Below are 20415 nucleotides of genomic sequence, written 5' to 3'. Positions count from 1 at the left end.
GAATTTGTTATGTGAGATTTTAATTTTCCATAGTGAACAAGAGAGTCAGACTAGAGAGAAGAGGGGAGGGTGGGATGACTAACCACCCAGATCAGCTAGAGGATGAAGCAAAGAATGTGAGTACCTGTGTGTCCTGCTTCCTATGCCCAAGGTGGGCAGGTGGAACAGAGGGGCCCACTGAGAGGCTGTCAGAGAGAGTAGAGGGCAGTACACAGGGTAAGGTGAGCAGTGGGAAGGTTCAGGAGCTGCCAAACAGTTTTCTTTGAATAAAGGAGAAAACAGCAGCTATTTCTCCTCAGACAAAGCCATTTAGTCTGGGCAGCTTCCAGTGTAAGCAGCTTGTTGTTATTCGGTTGCTAAGTTATGTCTAGCTCTTTGAGACCCCGTGGACTACAGCACACCTTCACTATCTGCCAGAGTTTGCTCAAATTCAGCAGCTAATCTTTGCTTAACTGGCCTTTAAAAAAAAAACAAAAACATATTTTGTGAATTTCCTTTCTCATGCAGTTTTGACTAGTCTTCTTTACGTGGGATTATGCCAGTAGGTACTATCATCCCAATATCTAAAAATCAATCAGTTTCTAAGTATTGATTATCTACATGTATTAAAAAGTTTAAAATTCTCAATCCACATGCAGTGCTAATAAGGAGTTCCTGTAATAGTCTGAGACTTAGTTCTCACAAGACCAAATGATTTATAAAAATTTCACTTCCCTTAAAGATATAGAACATCAAATTGGCATTGGTTAATCTAATATGTCTAATAATCTAATACACATTCACTTGGGTATGATTTAGCTTTTGAAAACAGCAGGATTTTCCTTTTATCATGATATAAAATGATATAAATGATAGCTTCTTAAAGTGATATAAATCTGTAATCTCAAAGTATCATAAATAGGATATACTTTATCTAACCAATTAGTTTTGACATTATTATTATTAAGTGTTAATGAGCTGTTGAGATCTTTCACTAGATACTAGACTGATGATAACAATTTTCATGGATAAGGACCACATCTATAATAATAATATTTTATACATAGAAATAAGTCAGGATTTAGTCACTATTTACTTAGCTTATGTTTAAACATTGAACCATATGCCCTGATGATCTATTTTTTCCAATAAATACCACTTGATTTCAAATAAAATCTTTTATAAACCAGTAGTTCAGATAATATAGAGATTAATTCTCAAATCATTAGAAATGGGTTTTCAGGAAAGGATTAAGAAAGGTAACAAAAGAGAGGGAACATATTCTTCATTTCCCTAGTTGACTTCTGTCAGTAATCTTTCTTCTAATTGATAGGCATGTATTCACCTCTAGTAAATACATCCAAATTCTGATGCTTCTCCATGACCCTTCTACACTAAAGTAGAAATAGGTACACCATAGAGATTGGCCATAGCCTAGATCCTTAGACAACTTAAAGTTAAGTTAGTCATAAGTTGTCATTTTGTGATATGTCAAGAGCATGTGGACATAGATTTAAATCCCAGACCAAGTATGTTCTAGATAATGCAACTTGAATCTATAATTAGCCTCTCTGAACTTCTAGTTTTTTATTTGTAATAATAATAATTCCCATTGTTATCAATTTGTTGTGAGTATAAAACTTAACAGAATTCATGCAGCATAAATTAGAAGCTGTTAAATGAACATGTGTCGGCAGCAGCAACAGCAGGACTGGCAGCAGTAATATCACCATTATTATTTTCATGCTGCACTGACCAGACTGTGATGTTCCCAACCTTCCCAATAAATGATTATCTTCTAAGTGAATTATCTCATAAGGGGTTTAAAACCCTCTGAGGGGGGTAAAAGAGACCACCTATTCAGTGTCAGTTCTTTGTACATTTTCTTATATCCTTACTCTTAAAGAAACTATTTTTTAAATTCCCTATCTTAAAATAAGAAATATGAACACACACTTTTTTGTTGGTGGTGGTAGGGTTTTAGAATGTTGGTGCATTTATGAAAAAGCTATTATCACTTTAAAAAATTAAAAAGGAAAGATACATACATTCTAAAACAAGAATTCCGAGAAAAATTCTAAATAACTTTTTAATTATGAAGGGAACTTCTGGATCTATTTTGAAAACTCCAAAGTTTCAGGACTAAAATCATATTAAATTAACATTTAAACATTAGGAATGACCCAAACAAAGATGTTTTTTGGAGGTGACTGCTTTCATGGATGAAGCAACTGGAATATCATATAAACTCTTTCAATGACTAATCAACATTTGAATCTTTTGAACTGGAATCTTTCCAATTTTCAAGTTTTAAGATACAACTCAGGGATAATAAAGAATAATAAAAGACATAATAATAATAGGTACCACCTGCTGAGCAAAATACTGTTAAGCACTTTTAATATGTTCCTACTTTAATCCCTATAAGTAACACTATGAAGAGACACTATGGACATTTTACAGATGGGAAAACTGAGACTGAGATCCAGGCAAGTGGCTTGGTCTGTTTCTTTCCATTAAGCCATGCAATTTCCTTTAAAAAAAAATGTTTTACTTCCATTCTAATTACTCCCTTCTTTTTCTAGTAAATGCCCCTTTAGGGCAGAGGGAAAAGTATAATTTGAATATCTGAACTCAGGATGCTGCCTCTCCCTCTCTTTTCATGTTCTGTTAGAATAGAAAGTCAACTGAGACATAGATTGGGAGCAGAGTCTGAGGAAGACATACTAAATATCAGCCATTAGTCTTTTAAAAACTGCATTCATGTGTCCAGATACAATGGCCATTGCCTTCTAGTCTAATTTAAAATTTTCAAAAGGATGGTCACAGGAAATTATTCTGAAAAGGTGGTCCTACATCTTGGATGTTTTTAATTTACCATTAAAGATCCTTCCCAAATTAAAACTGGTGATTATAAGTCTCCATGAGTTATCCTGTAATTTCAGCTTTATGTCCAATATTATCTCCTACCTTTGGTCTCAGCGCTAACAGCTGAAGTCCCAGTAACTCACAACCTTCCCACTTTCCCCAAAGCCCACCACTTGTGTATTTCTTCATATTGACAGAACTGTTTTTGAGTGGGCTTTTGTGGTTGTTTGTTGGTTTTTGCTTGATTTTTGTAATTCTCTTTGTGATCTCATCGCATGTATTAAACTAAATCCCAACTGACAACAGGGAAAATATATTAGTAAATTATATTATCTTACTCTGAAAGTCTCTCTCTTTTGATTAGCCCTAAGTTCATAGAAAGCTACACTTCAGGTAAGTTTATATGGATCTCTATACTAACTTTAAGGATAAAGTTTCATTTTGCTTTGTTTTAATTCAAGGATAATTATCAAGGGGGCATATATAAGCAGTATGTACAAGACTTATGTAACTTATGTAAGCAGTATGTACGAAAATCTTGTATTTCTGTGGTTCAAAATAATGGACTCTGGGAAAATGTAGTTCATTATTTGGTTAAATGTTATTTGGTGCTATGGTTTTAACTGTTACTTGGCAGCAGTACCGTGTCATCAGTGACCATTTCCCAGCTACGCTGTAAAGCCCTACGAGCAGGGAATGTGCTTCTGCTGAAGCCCCACTCCTCATAGAATGTTTCTTACAAAACTGCACTGGATTTTCCAGCAATGGCAGATCTGACTTACATATCAAAATGATAAGTTACCCATATACAGAGCTACCCCAGGAGTGTCATCACTTTACACAGTTACCAGGCCTTTCCTGCTCTGAGAGAGAGAAAACAAAAACGGTCCATGAGCAACTCTCCAACTGCTTTGGGACCTTCACCATCAACTGATAATCTCCATCTAGAAGTTGCAAATGTGTATGATCAATAGGTCTCAGGCCTGCCATCTCAGTTGCTCACTTTTATGAGAGTGACTTTTTAGGCTGTTAGCTTCAAGAATGTTCAGTTTGCCTGAGCATAAAGACAAGTGTCTGTTGGCCTTTTTGCTTTTCAGAATATGAAGTTATATCCAGAGAAAATGGGTCATTCAGTGGGAAGAACAAGTCCATTCAAACAACAAATCAAACCTTCTCCACAGTAGAAAATCTAAAACCAGACACAAGGTAAGGTGAATTCTGAGAGCGTAAAAATCATAACAAAGGAGTGAAATGACATCATCCTTTTCCATCCGAAGGGAGGGTCTAATTTGCATTTCATTCTTTGGCTTTCTGTACACAGCACTAGAGAATCCTGGAGTCATGGTTTGCAAATATGCAACTGACTGGTGGGGATACAGGAACTGACAAGTCGGTCTTGTAAGCTAACATTAGAGCTGGGGACACTGAGAGGTAGAAGGCCATTAATATCGAACATTGATATTAAATACCAAAGCTTAGAGGAGGAAAAGTCTACAGACCAGAGAAAACTGGAGTGTGGATGGTATAAACTAGATTTGAAGCACGGAAAGTTGGCTGGCGTGCTGGAAGAGGAGGGGAGGGAAACAAGCCATGTGACGAATGTAGGTAAACATTTTTAAGAGTTAATGCTTAAAATAGTTACAGACTAGACACAGTCTTCCTTTACTTTGGGGTCTTTTTATTATAGACCAATGAGAATAGATTTTGTTTAAATGGACATATATTAATTGTTCAATAATAACTTTTCTTGGCATCCCTTATTACACACTGATACCAGATTGTTTACCTTTTTTTTTTTTTCGGGTTGTTTATCTTGCTGTATAGTTTTGTGATTCCTTTTTAAATCTAAAGCATGTAATAATTTATCAGTTTATTTTATTGTTGCAAGAAAAATAAGAGCCTTAGACATTTCTAAAAATGTAATAGGGGAGAGGGTTTTGGTCTTGTGTTTGTTTTACATGGCTAAATCATTAAATGTATTACTCGAGCGGACTCTCAAATGGATATAGCCAAGTACCGCCTTAATAAAGCCAAAGTGCTAAATTCATTTCTGGACTAGATTTCACTCTGTGGGAAATCAGTTTCTTCCCTCAAACTCCAACACACTATTTGATAAACCGCCCCTGCTTTCCGTATAAAACAACAACAAAAAAGAAATCCTGACATCTTAAGTTACAGTATACCAGGCAAATACAGATCAGTTTTCCAGATTGAGGAGTTTTTCAAGAATGAGTATTTCATAACCTGATGAAGATCCTCCATGTTGAAAAAGATCAGTGAAGGTGAAACCTGGAACTTCAGCATCAGAGGTTTTTTGTTTTTTGTTTTGGTCATATTTTATTTCTCGTATCTCTCATTGTCATCTGACTGAATTGAAGAGGTGTTAGTGTGACACCAGAAGAGCCTGTTTGGCTCTGACAACAGGGAGACTCCTGATCTTTTCAGGGGAAAAGGAAGCATCTAATTCATTAGAGATACTATGCTATATATAAACTATAGTCCTATACTGCAAGAGTAACATCTTTCCACAAGTGTGGGGTTGTTTCCCTTAAAGTTCTCTGCTTTGACTCATACTATGGAAAATTTTGCAAATGTTAATTTTCTTAAAGAGATTAGGTTGGCCAAAATTAGCATGTATCTCAGTAAAAGCCCATTTGATGATCTTGGTTCTGCTTCCTTAGCCAGAGTAACAGGGAGAAGGCCTATTTTTACCATAATGCATTTTAAAGAAACAGGAAAAGAGTAAAGGTCATTTAATTTGTACTTTTTAATAGGCGGACTTGGGCTTACCGAACTTGCTTTTTATTCCACCTAAAAAAAAAGTGAGCCATGTAGTACACAGAAGGTGCATTGAAGGGCATCCAATTTCTAAGTGTTCATTGTGTTCTGTTTCTGAATCAGGCTGTTCTCAGGTTTCACAGTGCACCTATTAGCTCATGATCAGAGGTAGAACACAGTTATGCCAGGGACATTTGAAACATAACTTGTTTGTAAAAGGTTTGCGTCTGCATTCAGCTAACATTTACCTGGTGCCAGTGGTGTGGTCAGCCCTGTGCTTGGTCAGCCTCCAAACAGGAGTAAACATCCGGGCTGTCTTTAAGGAGCTCCAGGCTAATGGGGCAGACCGCTAGTGACCGATTATTGTACACAGAGCGGTAAGAGTTCAGGTAGAAGTCTGCACCAGAGGCAGTGGGAGCCCAAAGTGGGTGGCATGTCACAAAGTCTGGGGAATTAAAGGAAAGACAAAACTTCCTGGAGAAGGTGACACCTAGGTTGAGGGGTGATGAGTAGGCAGGAGCCAGTCAGGCGACTGTGGTAAGAGAAAGGAAGGTCAGAGAGAATAGCGCGTGTCAGCACCGTGGCGGAAATGGTGTGGTTGTGCATGGTGAAAACCAGGCTGCTTTCATGAGTGTGGGGAACAAAAAGTGGAGAGAAGTGGAAGCAAAGAGAAGCAGAAGCCAAGTTAGGGAGGGCCTTCCATGCCAGATCTTGGCTCAGATGGTAAAGAATCTGTCTGGAGTGTGGGAGACCTGGGTTCAATCCCTGGATCTGGAAGCTCCCCTGGAGAAGGGAATGGCAACCCACTCAAGTATTCTTGCCTGGAGAATTCTGTGGACAGAGGAGCCTGGTGGGCTACAGTCCCTGGGGTCACAAAGAGTTGCACACGACTGAGTGACTTAACACCTTCACTTTTCTATGCCAGATCAGGGAATGTGGTCAAGTGATGGGGAGACCTTGAAGCATGGTAACTGGGGAGTAACTTGCTCTGACTTTCATTTTAGCTTGCATTCTAACTTTTCTTTACTTAGAATAATCAATTTTGATATTAAAGCTACTTGTAATGAGTAGTTGGTAGAACACATCTAACTGAAAATAACTTTTTGTTAATTTCTTGCATGAGTACCATTGTGGCATCTGATTGAATTGGTCAAATGGGGACATAAGAGAAAAGTGCCTTAGGGCTGAACTGGATTTCACTCTGAATCACAGGGCCTGTCAAGTCATGAGGTTCATGTCTAGTTTCCAGTTATAATTGTTGTAGGACTCATGCTACTTGTTCTTGGCGTTTGCCTTAGACTCAGATACAACCACTCACCTTTGTCCCACTGTTGTGTGTCTCTTACTTGTCTCTCCTGTCCACTATCAATATGCCTTCTAAGGAGGACCCCTGTGACCTCCATGCACACAACTTAGGTAAAATACTAGTCCTCAAAGTTACTACTGATAGTGAGGCTACAGCAGGCATAATAAAATTGCAAGTTCCCCAATTTGGGCTTGTTGGCTCTTTTATTACAAACTGTTTTCATACTGTCTTACATTGTAAAGGCAAGGTTCCTTACCACTGTATCTTCTCTGCCCCAATCATAACCCAAGATTAATGCAAATAAGAGACACCCTGTAAAATAAAGAGGAAGTATGTCCAGGATGCAGTTAACAGATGGTTTTATTAGCTATAAAGAATGACTGTAATCACACTTCATCCCTTGTGGAAAATTTTGAGTCAAAATATACAGTAAATTCCCCACATAAGCCAACTCTGAATGATAGCTGTTAAAATTCTTCCATGAGCTTCTGGAATTCCCTATTCGAAAAGCTGGAAGATAATAACTTCTGAAAGAATATCTATAGCTTGTTCCTATTCTAGGAGACACATGTAAAGAACTGATTTTTAGTCACCTTTTTCATCATTTGTCCTGACTAAAAAACAGGAGCTCTAAAAACAGGTCATAATTAGCAGCTAACTGTTAAACAGTGACATGGGTGGGATAAAGGTTGCTGTTAGAACATTTAACCTGCATGATCAAGGCAGAGAAAAGAGATCTACAGAGCCTTAAATATACACACACTATTCTAGAACCAAAAAGACAGTCAACGATGCTACCTTCTCCCGCCTGTTTTTAGTGATGTAGCCAGGTTGTTACTTACTCTGGAGAAGTTTGAAAAATAACCCACAGTAAGAGACTTCAATCTTGGCATTAAAAATAAAGTGGAATAGAGGTAGCAATGTCTTGTAAACTGTAAATCTGATAGAACAAAGCAGGCATGTGGAATGGCCATTTCGACTATCCATCAGCAGCGATCCTGCCACTGGTAGAGTTCAGCGGCTCACCGGTGTGAGGGGTTTCTGTCCCTAGAGTGCAGAGCTGCTCGGCTGCCCTGGGGAACCTGCTGCAGTTCCCAAGGCAGCACAATGAGGACAGGCCCAGCCTTGCTGGTGGCTGCTCGCCGCTGGGGTACCAGATGTACACAGGACAGAGGGGTTGCTTGTGGGGAGCCAGAAATGTTTAAGTCAAGTGACAGGATCTGTTAACAGAGATGAATAGCGGGAGCACAACTCCAGCTCTTTCTCTGGAGGGTCCCCTTCTTTCACCCTCCCCACCTAAAATACAAAGACAACGTAGAGCTGTTGTGTCCACTGAAACAGTACCCATCTGGCCCACTCTCCAATATTTACTTTCCCCTCAGTTTTTTCCCCATGAAACTTCATTGTGTGCCTCTTGCTAAACTAAAAGAAAGTATTAAGAAGGGTCTTCCTGTCTGTAGCCAGCTACTTTGTTTGCAAAGACCACTATGATTATGTTTAGTTCCATGAACAGAAGAAATGATAAAGTATGCAACTTAAAAAGTCAGTGTTGCATCACTGCTTAAAGGGCTAATTGACCTTAAAGTCTCTCCCAGATCTAAAATAACATAATCTTAATGCTATCTGAAACCATCACAGAATAAAAGGGAAATCTGGAACTGAAAATAAAACCAAAACCTGGGTCTGTCTTACAGTGAGTAGGTTTGTCCTGATAAACCATTTTTGCTTTGAATCTATGTCCGTGGTCTGCAATTTCTTTTTAGATAAGTTATTTTCCGCACACATTTTGGTAATCCATTGATGGCCCAGGTTCTTCCTGATGAACTGGTTGGGGAATATGGATTGACACACACTCACTGTCCACTTACAGAGCCCTTGTATCTCAGTCTTCTCTTTGTATAAGCCCATGTCTCTCCCCACTTGGCTAAGAAACTGAAGAATTCTTTGTATGTGCCAGACATACATGTGGTCCAGCAATTTCCTATGGAAAATGCACTCTGTCTGGTAATTAAGATAAATCAAGTTTACTTAACTGGCTCAAGCACTTCTACTCTCGTCTGTGGCTTGGGAGGATCCTGGAGAATAGCTCTTCCTCCAAGATTAAAACCTACCAAAGTTTCCTGTAGCTGACAGCAAAGATAGTTTTGGGGCTGTTGTTTATGTTATATGACTTAAATCTTGGCATTGAAAATAAACTGGAATAGAGGCAGCAACTTGTTGTCAACTGTAAATCTGATAGAACAAAGCAGGCATGTGGAATGGCCATTATGACCTTATTCATCAGGTTTTTGTGAAATTCTAGTCTCTGCAGTATGTATTAACTGTTCAGTATCTCTTCTCATCAGCTTTATAGAAGGAATAAAATAAGGTGCCAGAGTATCAGTCTTTTTTTTTTCTTTTTTAGTTTTACTGTAGGTCTGAGCAGCAGAAGAATAATTGCTTCCTCATTAAAGAAAGAAGAAATTGAGTTGATTGCTCAGGTTTGCAACCACAAAGAGCATGGAACTCCACTAGTCTATAAAGAGAGCAATTCTTCTTTTCACATCACTGTATTATTTTTATTACTTTGCACTTCAAATTCCTTAGTATCTAGGGAGGGGGTGAAAGATACTCTTAACAACACTTCAGTATTAGAGAGCAACCCAGATCTGAAATGTGTGTCCCTCTACAGAAATGCGAGATCAAAGAAATGTCCTTAAGGACCTACTGGTTAATGACCCCTGATACCTGCTCCACTCTCTTCTGTCAGATTTAGGCTTATTTCATCCTCGCGGTATCCCTACAGCTCTGCCCTTTGTTTCTGAGCTGTATTCCCAGGCAGTAGAATGCCTGCACGTGGCAGGTATCCAGAAATCCTTTCTTCAGTCCTGAAGTCCTTGAAGAACGGGTAGGTTTGATCACCCTTGCCCCATTCCACTGCCCTTACTCTTTTTTTCTAGCCCCCCTCTTTCCTTTCTTTCCCTCTGACTGATATCCAGCCTGAATGGGGCCCAGATATTTCAAAATGACACTAGGGGTAAATCAGCTAACAAAACATTTCAAACCAGCAAAGAGCTACCGGGTGGCCTTTCTAAATAAAAAGTGGTTGCTTGAGGTTTATGAGCTTTTGTTAAGTTTACCAAATAGTGAAAATCACAATTCAGCTCCATGTGATGGGTAAAAATAGGGGGAAATCATTATAGAGAGGAGCAAAGGAAGAGGAGGCAGGGAGATGACAGAAAGATGTGTCTGCCCTAACCCGACCTGGAGGTTAGCCTCAGACTAGATCCCAAAGGATGGAGCTTCCTCATCTCTGACAATTTTGCCTGTAAACCACAGATACCTTTCTTATCACCTTTACAAACACAAGTTTGTGGACATAGTTCTGCCTTGAGAGTTCTATGGTAGGGTTTCCCAAATTCCCCAAGAATTTTTAAAAAATTCTTTAGGGATATAAATATAATATTAAAGAATAGTTATAAGGACTTACTATGTGCATGGTACCTTAAATTTACATGCATCATTTCATGTAAACCTCTTAAGAAACTCACAGATACTTTTATATACTTAGGAGGTTATAATTACTGTATTTAATAGTATCCCCACAAATTCCATGATGCTCATTTTTATATATGAGGCTCAGAGAGGTTAAGTTACTTACCTTAAAGTTCCACATTAGTGCAGCTGTGAGCCCAAGTCTTTCTGGCCCCTGAACTCATGACATTCACCGCAGTGCCATGCTGCCTCCTGATGGGCAACTGGGAAGATGGTTTTTGTTTGAATCCGTAACTGTCTGGGAAAAATCAGACATGGCTTCTGCCAGGGGTGTTATTTATTTGGCTTGCCCTCCATGAGGGCCAAAATCTTGACTGCAGCTGTCACCTAGACTGTACTCCACTTAGATACTCATTTTGATGAAGCAGGTCTTAGAAATACCTTTTCAAATTTAATTTTCATTTTTGTCAGAAGTAGATGTCCTTGGTTTTAAAGCTCAAATACTACAAAGCAGTTCATTCCTATTCTTAAATTCTATTTGCCAGAAGCAACCATTTTCAATAATTTTGTTCATTGTTCAACTTTTTTAAGGTATTATAATTGATAAAATTGTATTTGATATACATATACATTATGAAAGGATTCCCCTGATTGAGTTAATATATCTATTACCTCACATATTTACTATTTTTTATAACTGGTAAGAACATTTAAATTATAATCTTTTGGCAAACTTCAATTATACAATACAGTATTTTAACTGTCGTTATATTTTTGATCCTCAGATCCTATTCATCTTACAACTAGTTTGAACCCTTTTTACCAACATCTATTTCCCCAGACTCTGCAGTCACTTTTCTACTCTATTTCTATAAATCTAACATTTTTTTTTAAAGATCCACATATAAGTGATACCATGCATGATTGGTCTTTCTCACATGGCTTATTTCATGTAGCATAATGCCCTCCAGGTTCATTCATGTTGTTGCAAATGACAGGATTTACTTATTTTTAAAGGCTGAATGATAGCCCATTGTGTGTGTGTGTGTGTGTGTGTGTATACACATACATACCTGCAGTTCACCCTTGAACAATATGAGTTTGAACTGCGAAGGTCCACTTATACATGGATTTTTTTCAACAAACACAGTACTTGTATTTTCACTTTACAAATCTTTAAAGTTTTTTTTTTGATTAGAGATCACAGTATGTGGAACCAAAAAAAATAGGATTTGAGTCCTGATTCTATGCAAACTGTTTCCGTTTCTGCCCTTGGGTGAATCATTTATCAATCCCTTCATTTTTGAGGCAGAGATAACAATAACTCAGATTTTTGCCTGATTGGGGGCTTGGCACCTGTAATCCCCCACATTGTTCAAGGCTTAGCTGTGTGTGTTTAATCTCACAATTTCTTTATCTATTCTATCAATGGGCACTCATTTCTGCACCTTGACTAGAGTGAATAATGCTACTGTTAACATGGGAGTTAACATGATTACTGTTAACATGATTCCCTGGAGAAGGAAATGGCAACACACTCCAGTACTCTTGCCTTGAAAATCTCATGGACGGAGGAGCTTGGTGCAGGCTACTGCCCATGGGGTCACAAAGAGTCAGGCACGACTGAGCGACTTTACTTCACTAACATGGGAGTACAGATATATATATATATATATATATATATATATATATATATATTTTTTTTTTTAGGTCCTTTTTTAAATTTTTTTAAATTTTTATTTTTACTTTATACAGATATATTTTTAAGATAATGATTTCATTTCCTAGGATACACACTCAGTGTGAGATTACTGGATCATTCAGTTCAGTTTAGTTCAGTCTCAGTCATGTCCAACTCTTTGTGTCCCCATGGACTGCAGCACACCAGGCTTCCCTGTCCATCACCAACTCCCAGAGCTTACTCAAACCCGTGTCCATCACATCAGTGATGCCATCCAACCATCTCATCCTCTGTCATCCTCTTCTCCTCCTGCCTTCAACCTTTCCCAGCAATAGGGTCATTTCCAATTAGTCAGTTCTTCACATCAGGTGGCCAAAGTATTGGAGTTTCACCTTGAGCATCAGTCCTTCCAATGAATATTCAGAACTGATTCCCTTTAGGATGAACTGGTTGGATCTCCTTGCAGTCCAAGGGACTCTCAAGAGTCTTCTCTGACACCACACTTCAAAAACATCAATTCTTCAGCACTAAGCTTTCTTTATAGTCCAACTCTCACGTCCATATGTGATTACTGGAAAAACCATAGCTTTGACTAGATGGACCTTTGTTGGAAAAGTAATGTTTCTGCTTTTTAATATGCTGTCTAGACTGGTCAGAGTTTTTCTTCCAAGGAGCAAGCATCTTTTAATTGCATGGCTGCAGTCACTATCTGCAGTGATTTTGAAGTCCAAAAAAATAAAGTCTCTCACTGTTTCTATTGTTTCCCCATCTATTTGCCATGAAGTGATGGGACTGGATGCCATTATCTTCATTTTTTGAATGTTGAGCTTTAAGCCAACTTTTTCACTCTCCTCTTTCACTTTCATCAAGAGGCTCTTTAGTACTTCTTTGCTTTCTGCCATAAGGGTGGTATCATCTGTGTATCTGAGGTTATTGATATTTCTCCCAACAATCTTGATTCCAGCTTGTGCTTCATCCAGCCCAGTATTTTGCATGATGTACTCTGCATATAAGTTAAATAAGCAGGGTGACAATATACAGCCTTGACATAATCCTTTCCCAATTTGGAACCAGTCTGTTGTTCCATGTCTGGTTCTAACTGTTGCTTCTTGACTTGCATACAGATTTCTCAGGAGGCAGGTCAGGTGGTCTGGTATTCTCATCACTTGAAGAATTTTCTACAGTTTGTTGTGATCTACAGAGTCAAAGGCTTTTGCATAATCAATAAAGCAGATGTTTTTCTGGAACTCTTTTGCTTTTTCCATGATCCAGCGGAATTTGGCAATTTGATCTCTGGTTCTCTGACTTTTCTAAATCCAGCTTGAACATCTGGTAGTTCTTGGTTCATGTACTGTTGAAGCCTGGCTTGGAGAATTTTGAGCATTACTTTGCTATCCTGTGAGATGAGTGCAATTGTGTGGTAGTTTGAACATTCTTTGGCATTGCCTTTCTTTGGGATTAGAATGAAAACTCACCTTTTCCAGTCCTGTGGCCATTGCTGAGTCTTCCAAATTTGCTGGCATATTGAGTGCAGCACTTTAACACCATCATTTTTAGGATTTGAAGTAGCTCAACTGAAATTATATCATCTCCACTAGCTTTGTTCATAGCGATGCTTCCTAAGGCCCACTTGACTTCACATTCCAGGATGTCTGTCTCTACGTGAGTGGTTATCTGAGTCATGAAGATCTTTTTGTGTATAGTTCTTCTGTGTATTCTTGCCACCTCTTCTTAATATCTTCTGCTTCTGTTAGGTCCATACCATTTCTGTCCTTTACTGAGCCCCTCTTTGCACTGATCACTGAGGAAGGCTTTCTTATCTCTCCTTGATATTCTTTGGAACTCTGCATTCAAATGGGTATATCTTTCCGTTTCTCCTTTGCCTTCTGCTTCTCTCCTTTTCACAGCTATTGGTAAGGCCTCTTCAGACAACCATTTTGCCTTTTTGCACTTCTTTTTCTTGGGGATGGTCTTGATCACTGCCTCCTGTACAATGTCATGAACCTCTGTCCATAGTTCTCCAGGCACTATGTCTATCAGATCTAATCCCTTGAATCTATTTCTCACTTCCATTGTATAATTGTAAGCGATTTAAGTCATATCTGAATGGTCTAGCAGTTTTCCCTACTTTCTTCAATTTAAGTCTGAATTTTGCAATAAGGAGCTTATGATCTGAGCCACAGTCAGTTCCCGTCTTGTTTTTGCTGACTGTATAGAACTTCCCATCTTTGGCTGCAAAGAATAGAATCAATCATATGGTACTTCTATTTTTCATTTCTTGAGGAACTTCCATACTGTTCTCCAGAGTGACTGTACGAGTTTACATTCCCACCAGTAGTGCACAAGGATTCCCTTTACTCCATATCCTCACCAGCTTTTGCTATCTCTGGTCTTTCAGATAATAGACATTCTAACAGGTGTGAGGTAATCTCGTTGGTGTTTTGATGTGCATTTCTCTGATGCTTAGTGATGTCTTTAGCATTCTTTCATTTGCCTATTGGCTATCTGTATATCTTCTTTTGAAAGGGGTCTTTTCAGGTCCTTGGCACATTTTTCCCTTGGGTCATTGACTTTTCTGCTGTTGAGTTGTGTGAGTTTCTGATGTATTTTGGATATTAACCACTTATCAGATGTATGATCTGCATATATTTTCTTCCATTCCATAGGTTGCCTTTTCATTTGTTGGTGGTTCCCTTTGCTGTACAGATTTTCAGCTTGATGTAGTCTCACTTGTTTATTTTCGCTTTTGTTGCTTTTGCTTTTGGTGTCAGATCCAAAAATTATTACCAAGACGAACATAAAGGAGCTTGTTGTTGCTCTCAATCACCTAGTTGACTGTTCTTTGTAACCCCATGGACTGTAGCATGCCAGGCCTCCCTGTGCCTCACCATCTCCCAAAGTTTGCCCAAGATCATGTTCATTGCATCGGTGGTGCCACCCAGCCATCTCATCCTCTGATGCCCTCTTCTCCTTCTGCCTTCAATCTTACCCAGCATCAGGGACTTTTCCAATGAGTCGTGGGTACACATCAGATGACTAAAATACTAGAGCTTCAGCATCAGTCCTTCCAGTGAATATTCAGGATTGATTTCCCTTAAGATTGGCTGGTATGATCTCCTTGATGTCCAAGGGTCTTTCAGGAGTCTTTCCCAGCACCACAGTTCAGAGGCATCAATTCTTTGGTGTTCTGCCTTCGTTATGGCCAAGATCTCACAACCGTAAGTGACCACTAGGAAGACCATAGTCTTGACTATGCGGACCTTTGTCAGCAGAGTGATGTCTCTGCTTTTCAACATACTGTCTAGGTTTGTCATCACTTTCCTGCCAAGAAGCAATTGTCTTCTGATTTCATGGCTGCAGTTACCATCCGCAGTGATTTTAGAGCCCAAGAAGAGGAAATCTGTCACTGCTTCCACCTTTTCCCCTTCTATTTGCCATGCAGTAATGGGGCTGGATGCCATGATCTTAGATTTTTAATATTTAGTCTTGAGTCAACTCTTTCACCCTCCTCCTTCACCCTCATTGAGGCGCTTTAGTTCCTTTTCACTTTCTGCCATTAGAGTGGTATCATCTGCATACCTGAGGTGGTGGTTGTTTCTCCCGCCTATCTTGATTCCAACTTGTACAACTTCTAACTCATCCAACCTGGCATTTCTCACGGTGTGCTCAGCATACAGGTTAAACAAAAAGGGTGACAGCAGACAGCTATGTCATACTCCTTTGCCAATCTTGAACCAATCAATTGTTCCATACAGGGTTCTAACTGTTGCTTCTTGACCTGCAGACAGGTTTCTCAGGAGACCTTACTAAGAGCTTTCCACAGTTTGTCATGATCCACTCGATCAAAAGCTTTAGCCTAGTTGAAGAAACAGAGATAGATGTTTTTTTTTCTGAAATGTCCTTGCTTTCTCTATAATCCAGCAAATGTTGTCAATTTGATCTCTAGTTCCTCTTCTTTTTTCTATAACCAGCTTGGATATCTGGAAGTTTTTGGTTTGCATAATGCTGAAGCCTAGCATGCAAGGTTTTAAGCATGACCTTACCAGCATGGGAGATTAGTGCAATTGTCTGATGGTTAGCACATACTTTGGTACTACCCTTCTTGGGAACTGGGATGAGGATTAACCTTTTCCAGTCCTGTGGCCACTGCTGGGTCTTTCAGATTCTCTTACATAATGAATGCAAAACCTTGATGCCATCCTCCTTTAGGGATTTGAATAGTTTTGAGGAGTTTTATGAGTTCAGGTTTTGTGTTCAAGCCTTTAAACCATTTTGAGCTGACTTTTATATATGGTATAAAATAAGGGATTGTGGAATATCTTTCTTTTTATTGTTATCTTCTTCAATATCTTTCATCAGTGTCTTTACATTTTCAGTGTACAGATCTTTCATCTCCTTAAATAAAATTATTCCTAAATATTTTATTATTTTTGAGGCTATGGTAAATTTTGAGGCTAAATTGTTTCTAAATTGTTTCCTTAATTTCTCTCTCTGATAATTTTTGGTATATAGACAATCCAACAGATTTCTATATATTAATACAGGATCCTACAACTTTTGGATGTGAGTCTGAGTGAACTCCGGGAGTTGGTGATGGACAGGGAGGCCTGGTGTGCTGCGATTCATGGGGTCGCAAAGAGTCGGACACAACTGAGCGACTGAACTGAACTATAACTTTACCAAATGTATTAGTGCTAGCAGCTTTTTGGTTGAGTGTTTAGGGTTTTCTACATATAATATCATGTCATCATCTGCAAATAGAAAAAAATTTACTTCTTCCTTTCCAATTTGGGTGTTTTTTATTGCCTTCTCTTGACTGATTGCTCTAGCCAGGACTTCCAGTGCTATGTTGAATAAAAGTGGTGAGAATAAGGATTCTTGTCTTGTTCCTGAGAGAGGAAAAGCTTTCAGCATTTCATCGTTAAGTATGATGTTAGCTGTGGGCTTATCCTACAAGCCTTTATTATCTTGAGGTATGTTCCCTGTATACCAAGTTTGTTGAGAGTTTTTATCAAGAAAGAATGTTGAATTTTGTCAAATCTTTTCGTGCATCTATTGAGGTCATATAAACCATATAGTTTTTTAACCCCTCTTTTTGTTAATGTGGTATGTCACATTATTTTGTAAATGTTGAACCATCTTTGCATTCTTGGAATGGATCCCACTAGATCATGTTTATGATCATTCTAATGTATTGATGAACTTGGGTTTGCTAATATTTTGTTGATTTTTGCATCTATATTTCATCAAGAATATTGGATTATAATTTTCTTTTCTTGTAGTGTCCTTGTCTGGCAGGGTAATGCTGACCTCATAAAATGAATTTGGGAGTTTCCCTCTCCCCTTCAATTTATTGGGAAAGTTTGAGAAAGACTGGTGTTAATTATTGAAACCACCAGTAAAAACATCTGGTCCTGGGCTCTTGTTTCTTGGGAAGTTTTTGGTTACTGACTCAGTCTCCTTCCTAGTAATTAGTCTACTCAAATGATCTATTCTCTCATGCTTTAGTCTTGATAGGTTTTATGTTTCTAAGAATTTATGCATTTCCTCTAGATTATTCAATTTGTTGGTGTATAATTGTTCATAATTGTTCATTGATCTCCTACAATCCCTTGTATTTCTGTAGCACCAGTTTTAATGTCCAGAAAAGGCAATGGCAACCCACTCCAGTACTCTTGCCTGGAAAATCCCATGGACAGAGGAGCCTGGTGGGCTGCCGTCTATGGGGTCGCACAGAGTCAGACACGACTGAAGCGACTTAGCAGCAGCAGCAGTTTTAATGTCTCCTCTTTTATTCTGATTTCCTGATTCTACTTGAGCTCTCCCTTTTTTTCCGTTACTCTAGCCAGAAATTTGTCAGTTCTGTGTATCTTTTTGAAAAGCCAGCTCTTAGTTTTACTGATCTTTTGTATTGTTTTTCTGGTCCCTATTTCTTTTACTTCTGCTCTGCTCTTTGTTATCTCCTTCCTCCTACTAACTTTGGGCTTAGCCTGTTCTTTTTCTTGTTCCTTGAGGTGTAAAGTTAGGTTGTTTATTTGATATCTTTTTTTCTTAATATAGGTATTTGTTAAATTTATTTACTATAAATTTCTCTCATAGAATTGCTTTTGAGGTATTTCATAAATTTTGTTATGTTGTCTTTCCATTTTCCTTTGGCTCAAGATATATTTTGATTGCTCTTATATATGTTTGTTATTTAATCTCCATATATCTGTGAATAAAGAGTCAGACACGACTGAGCAACTGAATTGAACTGAACTGAAGTATTAAAGTGGCTTCCCTGAGTTTGGTCCATTTACATTTACAGTAATTATTGTTAGATATGGACATACAATTGCTATTTTGTTTTGTAATTCTTTTGTTCCTTTCTTCATCTCTTCTTCTCTTCCTTTGTGATCTGGTGACTTTCTGTAGTGCTGTGCTGTGATTCTGTTCTTTGTGTGTGTGTGTATATATATTACTGGTTGTTACTTTGTAGTTACCATTATTTATTACTTATATAGTTGCCAAATTTACATAAAATATCATGTCTATTTTACATAAAGTCTATTTAAGTTAATGACAACTTCAAACACACACCAGCTCTATTTTTTATACTCTTCCCTCCACATTTTGTTTTTATGTCATAATTTACATTTTTACACTGTATATCCAGTAATTATTGCAATTATAGTTATTGTAGTATTTTTGTTTTTTAACTCTCACATTAGAGTTATAAGTGATTTACTCTCCACAATTTAAATATTAGAGTATTCTAAATGTAACTGCATATTTACTTTTACTATTGAGTTTTATACTTTTATGTTTCCCTGTTACTAATTACCATCCTTCCATTTCTATTTGAAGAACTCTCTTTAACATTCTTGTAAGGCTGATGTAGTGGTGATGAACTGTTTGCCTTTGTCTGTCTGGGAAACTCTATTTTCCCTTCAATTCTGAAGACCAACTTCGCTGATTTTTTTTTTTTTTAATTCAGCACTTTTGACTGTATCATGCTGCTCCCTTCTGGCCTGAAAGTTTTTGCTGAAAAATCTGCTGATGTTGTTATGGGAACTCCGTTGTACATAACAAGTTGCTTTTCCCCTGCTGCTTTTAAGATTCTTTCCTTATTTTTAACTTTTGAAAATTTAATGTCATTAATGCAGGTCTATTAAAGTTAATGTTGGGATGGAGCTCTTTGGATTCCATTGGAACTCTCTAGCTTTCCTGGGTCTGAATGTTTCTTTACCCTGGTTAGGAAAGTTTTCAGCTGTTATTTCTTTGAATAAGCTTTCTGCCCCTTTTCTTTCCCTCTCCCCACTCCCCTCTGGGACTCAAATAATGCATATACTGGTCCATTTGGTGATGTCCCATACATCCCTTAAGCTGTCTTTTTTGGTGCTCCTCTGATTGGATGAATTTCACAGCCCCATCTTCACATCCACTCGCGCTTTCTTCTACTTAATCCACTCTGCTGTTGAATTCCTCTGATGACGTTTTCAGGTCAAGTGTTACACTCTTAACTTGTGTTTTCCAGTTTGGCACTTTTAAATATTTTCTGTTAACTTTGTTCTCCTGACCTTGGCGGGCATATTAATGACTATTATTTTGAACTCTTTATGAGGTGTTTGCTTTCTAGACATTAGATAAAACAGCCACCTCTCCCAGTCATGATGGAATGGTCTCAGGTAGGAAATAAACCTTTTGAATTAGCCCAACCTCAGCTCAAATAGGAAAAGGAGTAAGTTTAGGCTGTATATTGTCACCCTGCTTATTTAACTTATATGGAGAGTACATCATGAGAAACACTGGGCTGGAGGAAGCACAAGCTGGAACCAAGATTGCTGGGAGAAATATCAATAACCTCAGATATGCAGATGACACCACCCTTATGGCAGAAAGTGAAGAACTAAAGAGCCTCTTGATGAAAGTAAAAGAGGAGAGTGAAAAAGTTAGCTTAAAGCTCAACATTCAGAAAACTAAGATCATGGTATCTGGTCCCATCACTTCATGGCAGATAGATGGGGAAACAGTGGAAACAGTGGCTGACTATTTTTCTGGGCTCCAAAATCACTGCAGATGGTGACTGCAGCCATGAAATTAAAAGACGCTTACTCCTTGGAAGGAAAGTTATGACCAACCTAGACAGCATATTAAAAAGCAGGGACATTACTTTGCCAACAAAGGTCTGTGTAGTCAAGGCTATGGTTTTTCCAGTGGTCATGTATGGATGTGAGAGTTGGACTAGAAAGAAAGCTGAGTGCTGAAGAATTGATGCTTTTGAACTATGGTGTTGGAGAGGACTCTTGAGAGTCCCTTGGACTGCAAGGAGATCCAACCAATCCATCCT

General features: G+C 38.3%; 1 protein-coding gene across 50 annotated transcripts in view; it reads left to right on the top strand.

Annotated features, from left to right (window-relative positions):
- ABI3BP (ABI family member 3 binding protein) overlaps window positions 1-20415 on the top strand; it is a 293247-nt gene that overhangs the window by 261383 nt on the left and 11449 nt on the right. For all 50 annotated transcript variants that reach the window (XM_069551792.1, XM_069551760.1, XM_069551701.1 and 47 more), the window contains one exon: window positions 3945-4053. In XM_069551792.1, coding sequence (XP_069407893.1) covers window positions 3945-4053 — 109 coding nt within the window. The remainder of the gene's footprint in view (window positions 1-3944; window positions 4054-20415) is intronic.

This window comes from Ovis canadensis, chromosome 1 (assembly GCF_042477335.2).
Source record: "Ovis canadensis isolate MfBH-ARS-UI-01 breed Bighorn chromosome 1, ARS-UI_OviCan_v2, whole genome shotgun sequence".
Lineage (NCBI taxonomy): Eukaryota > Metazoa > Chordata > Mammalia > Artiodactyla > Bovidae > Ovis > Ovis canadensis.
The sequence above is the reverse complement of the archived record's forward strand: the minus strand, read 5'-3'. Positions and strand labels throughout refer to the sequence as shown.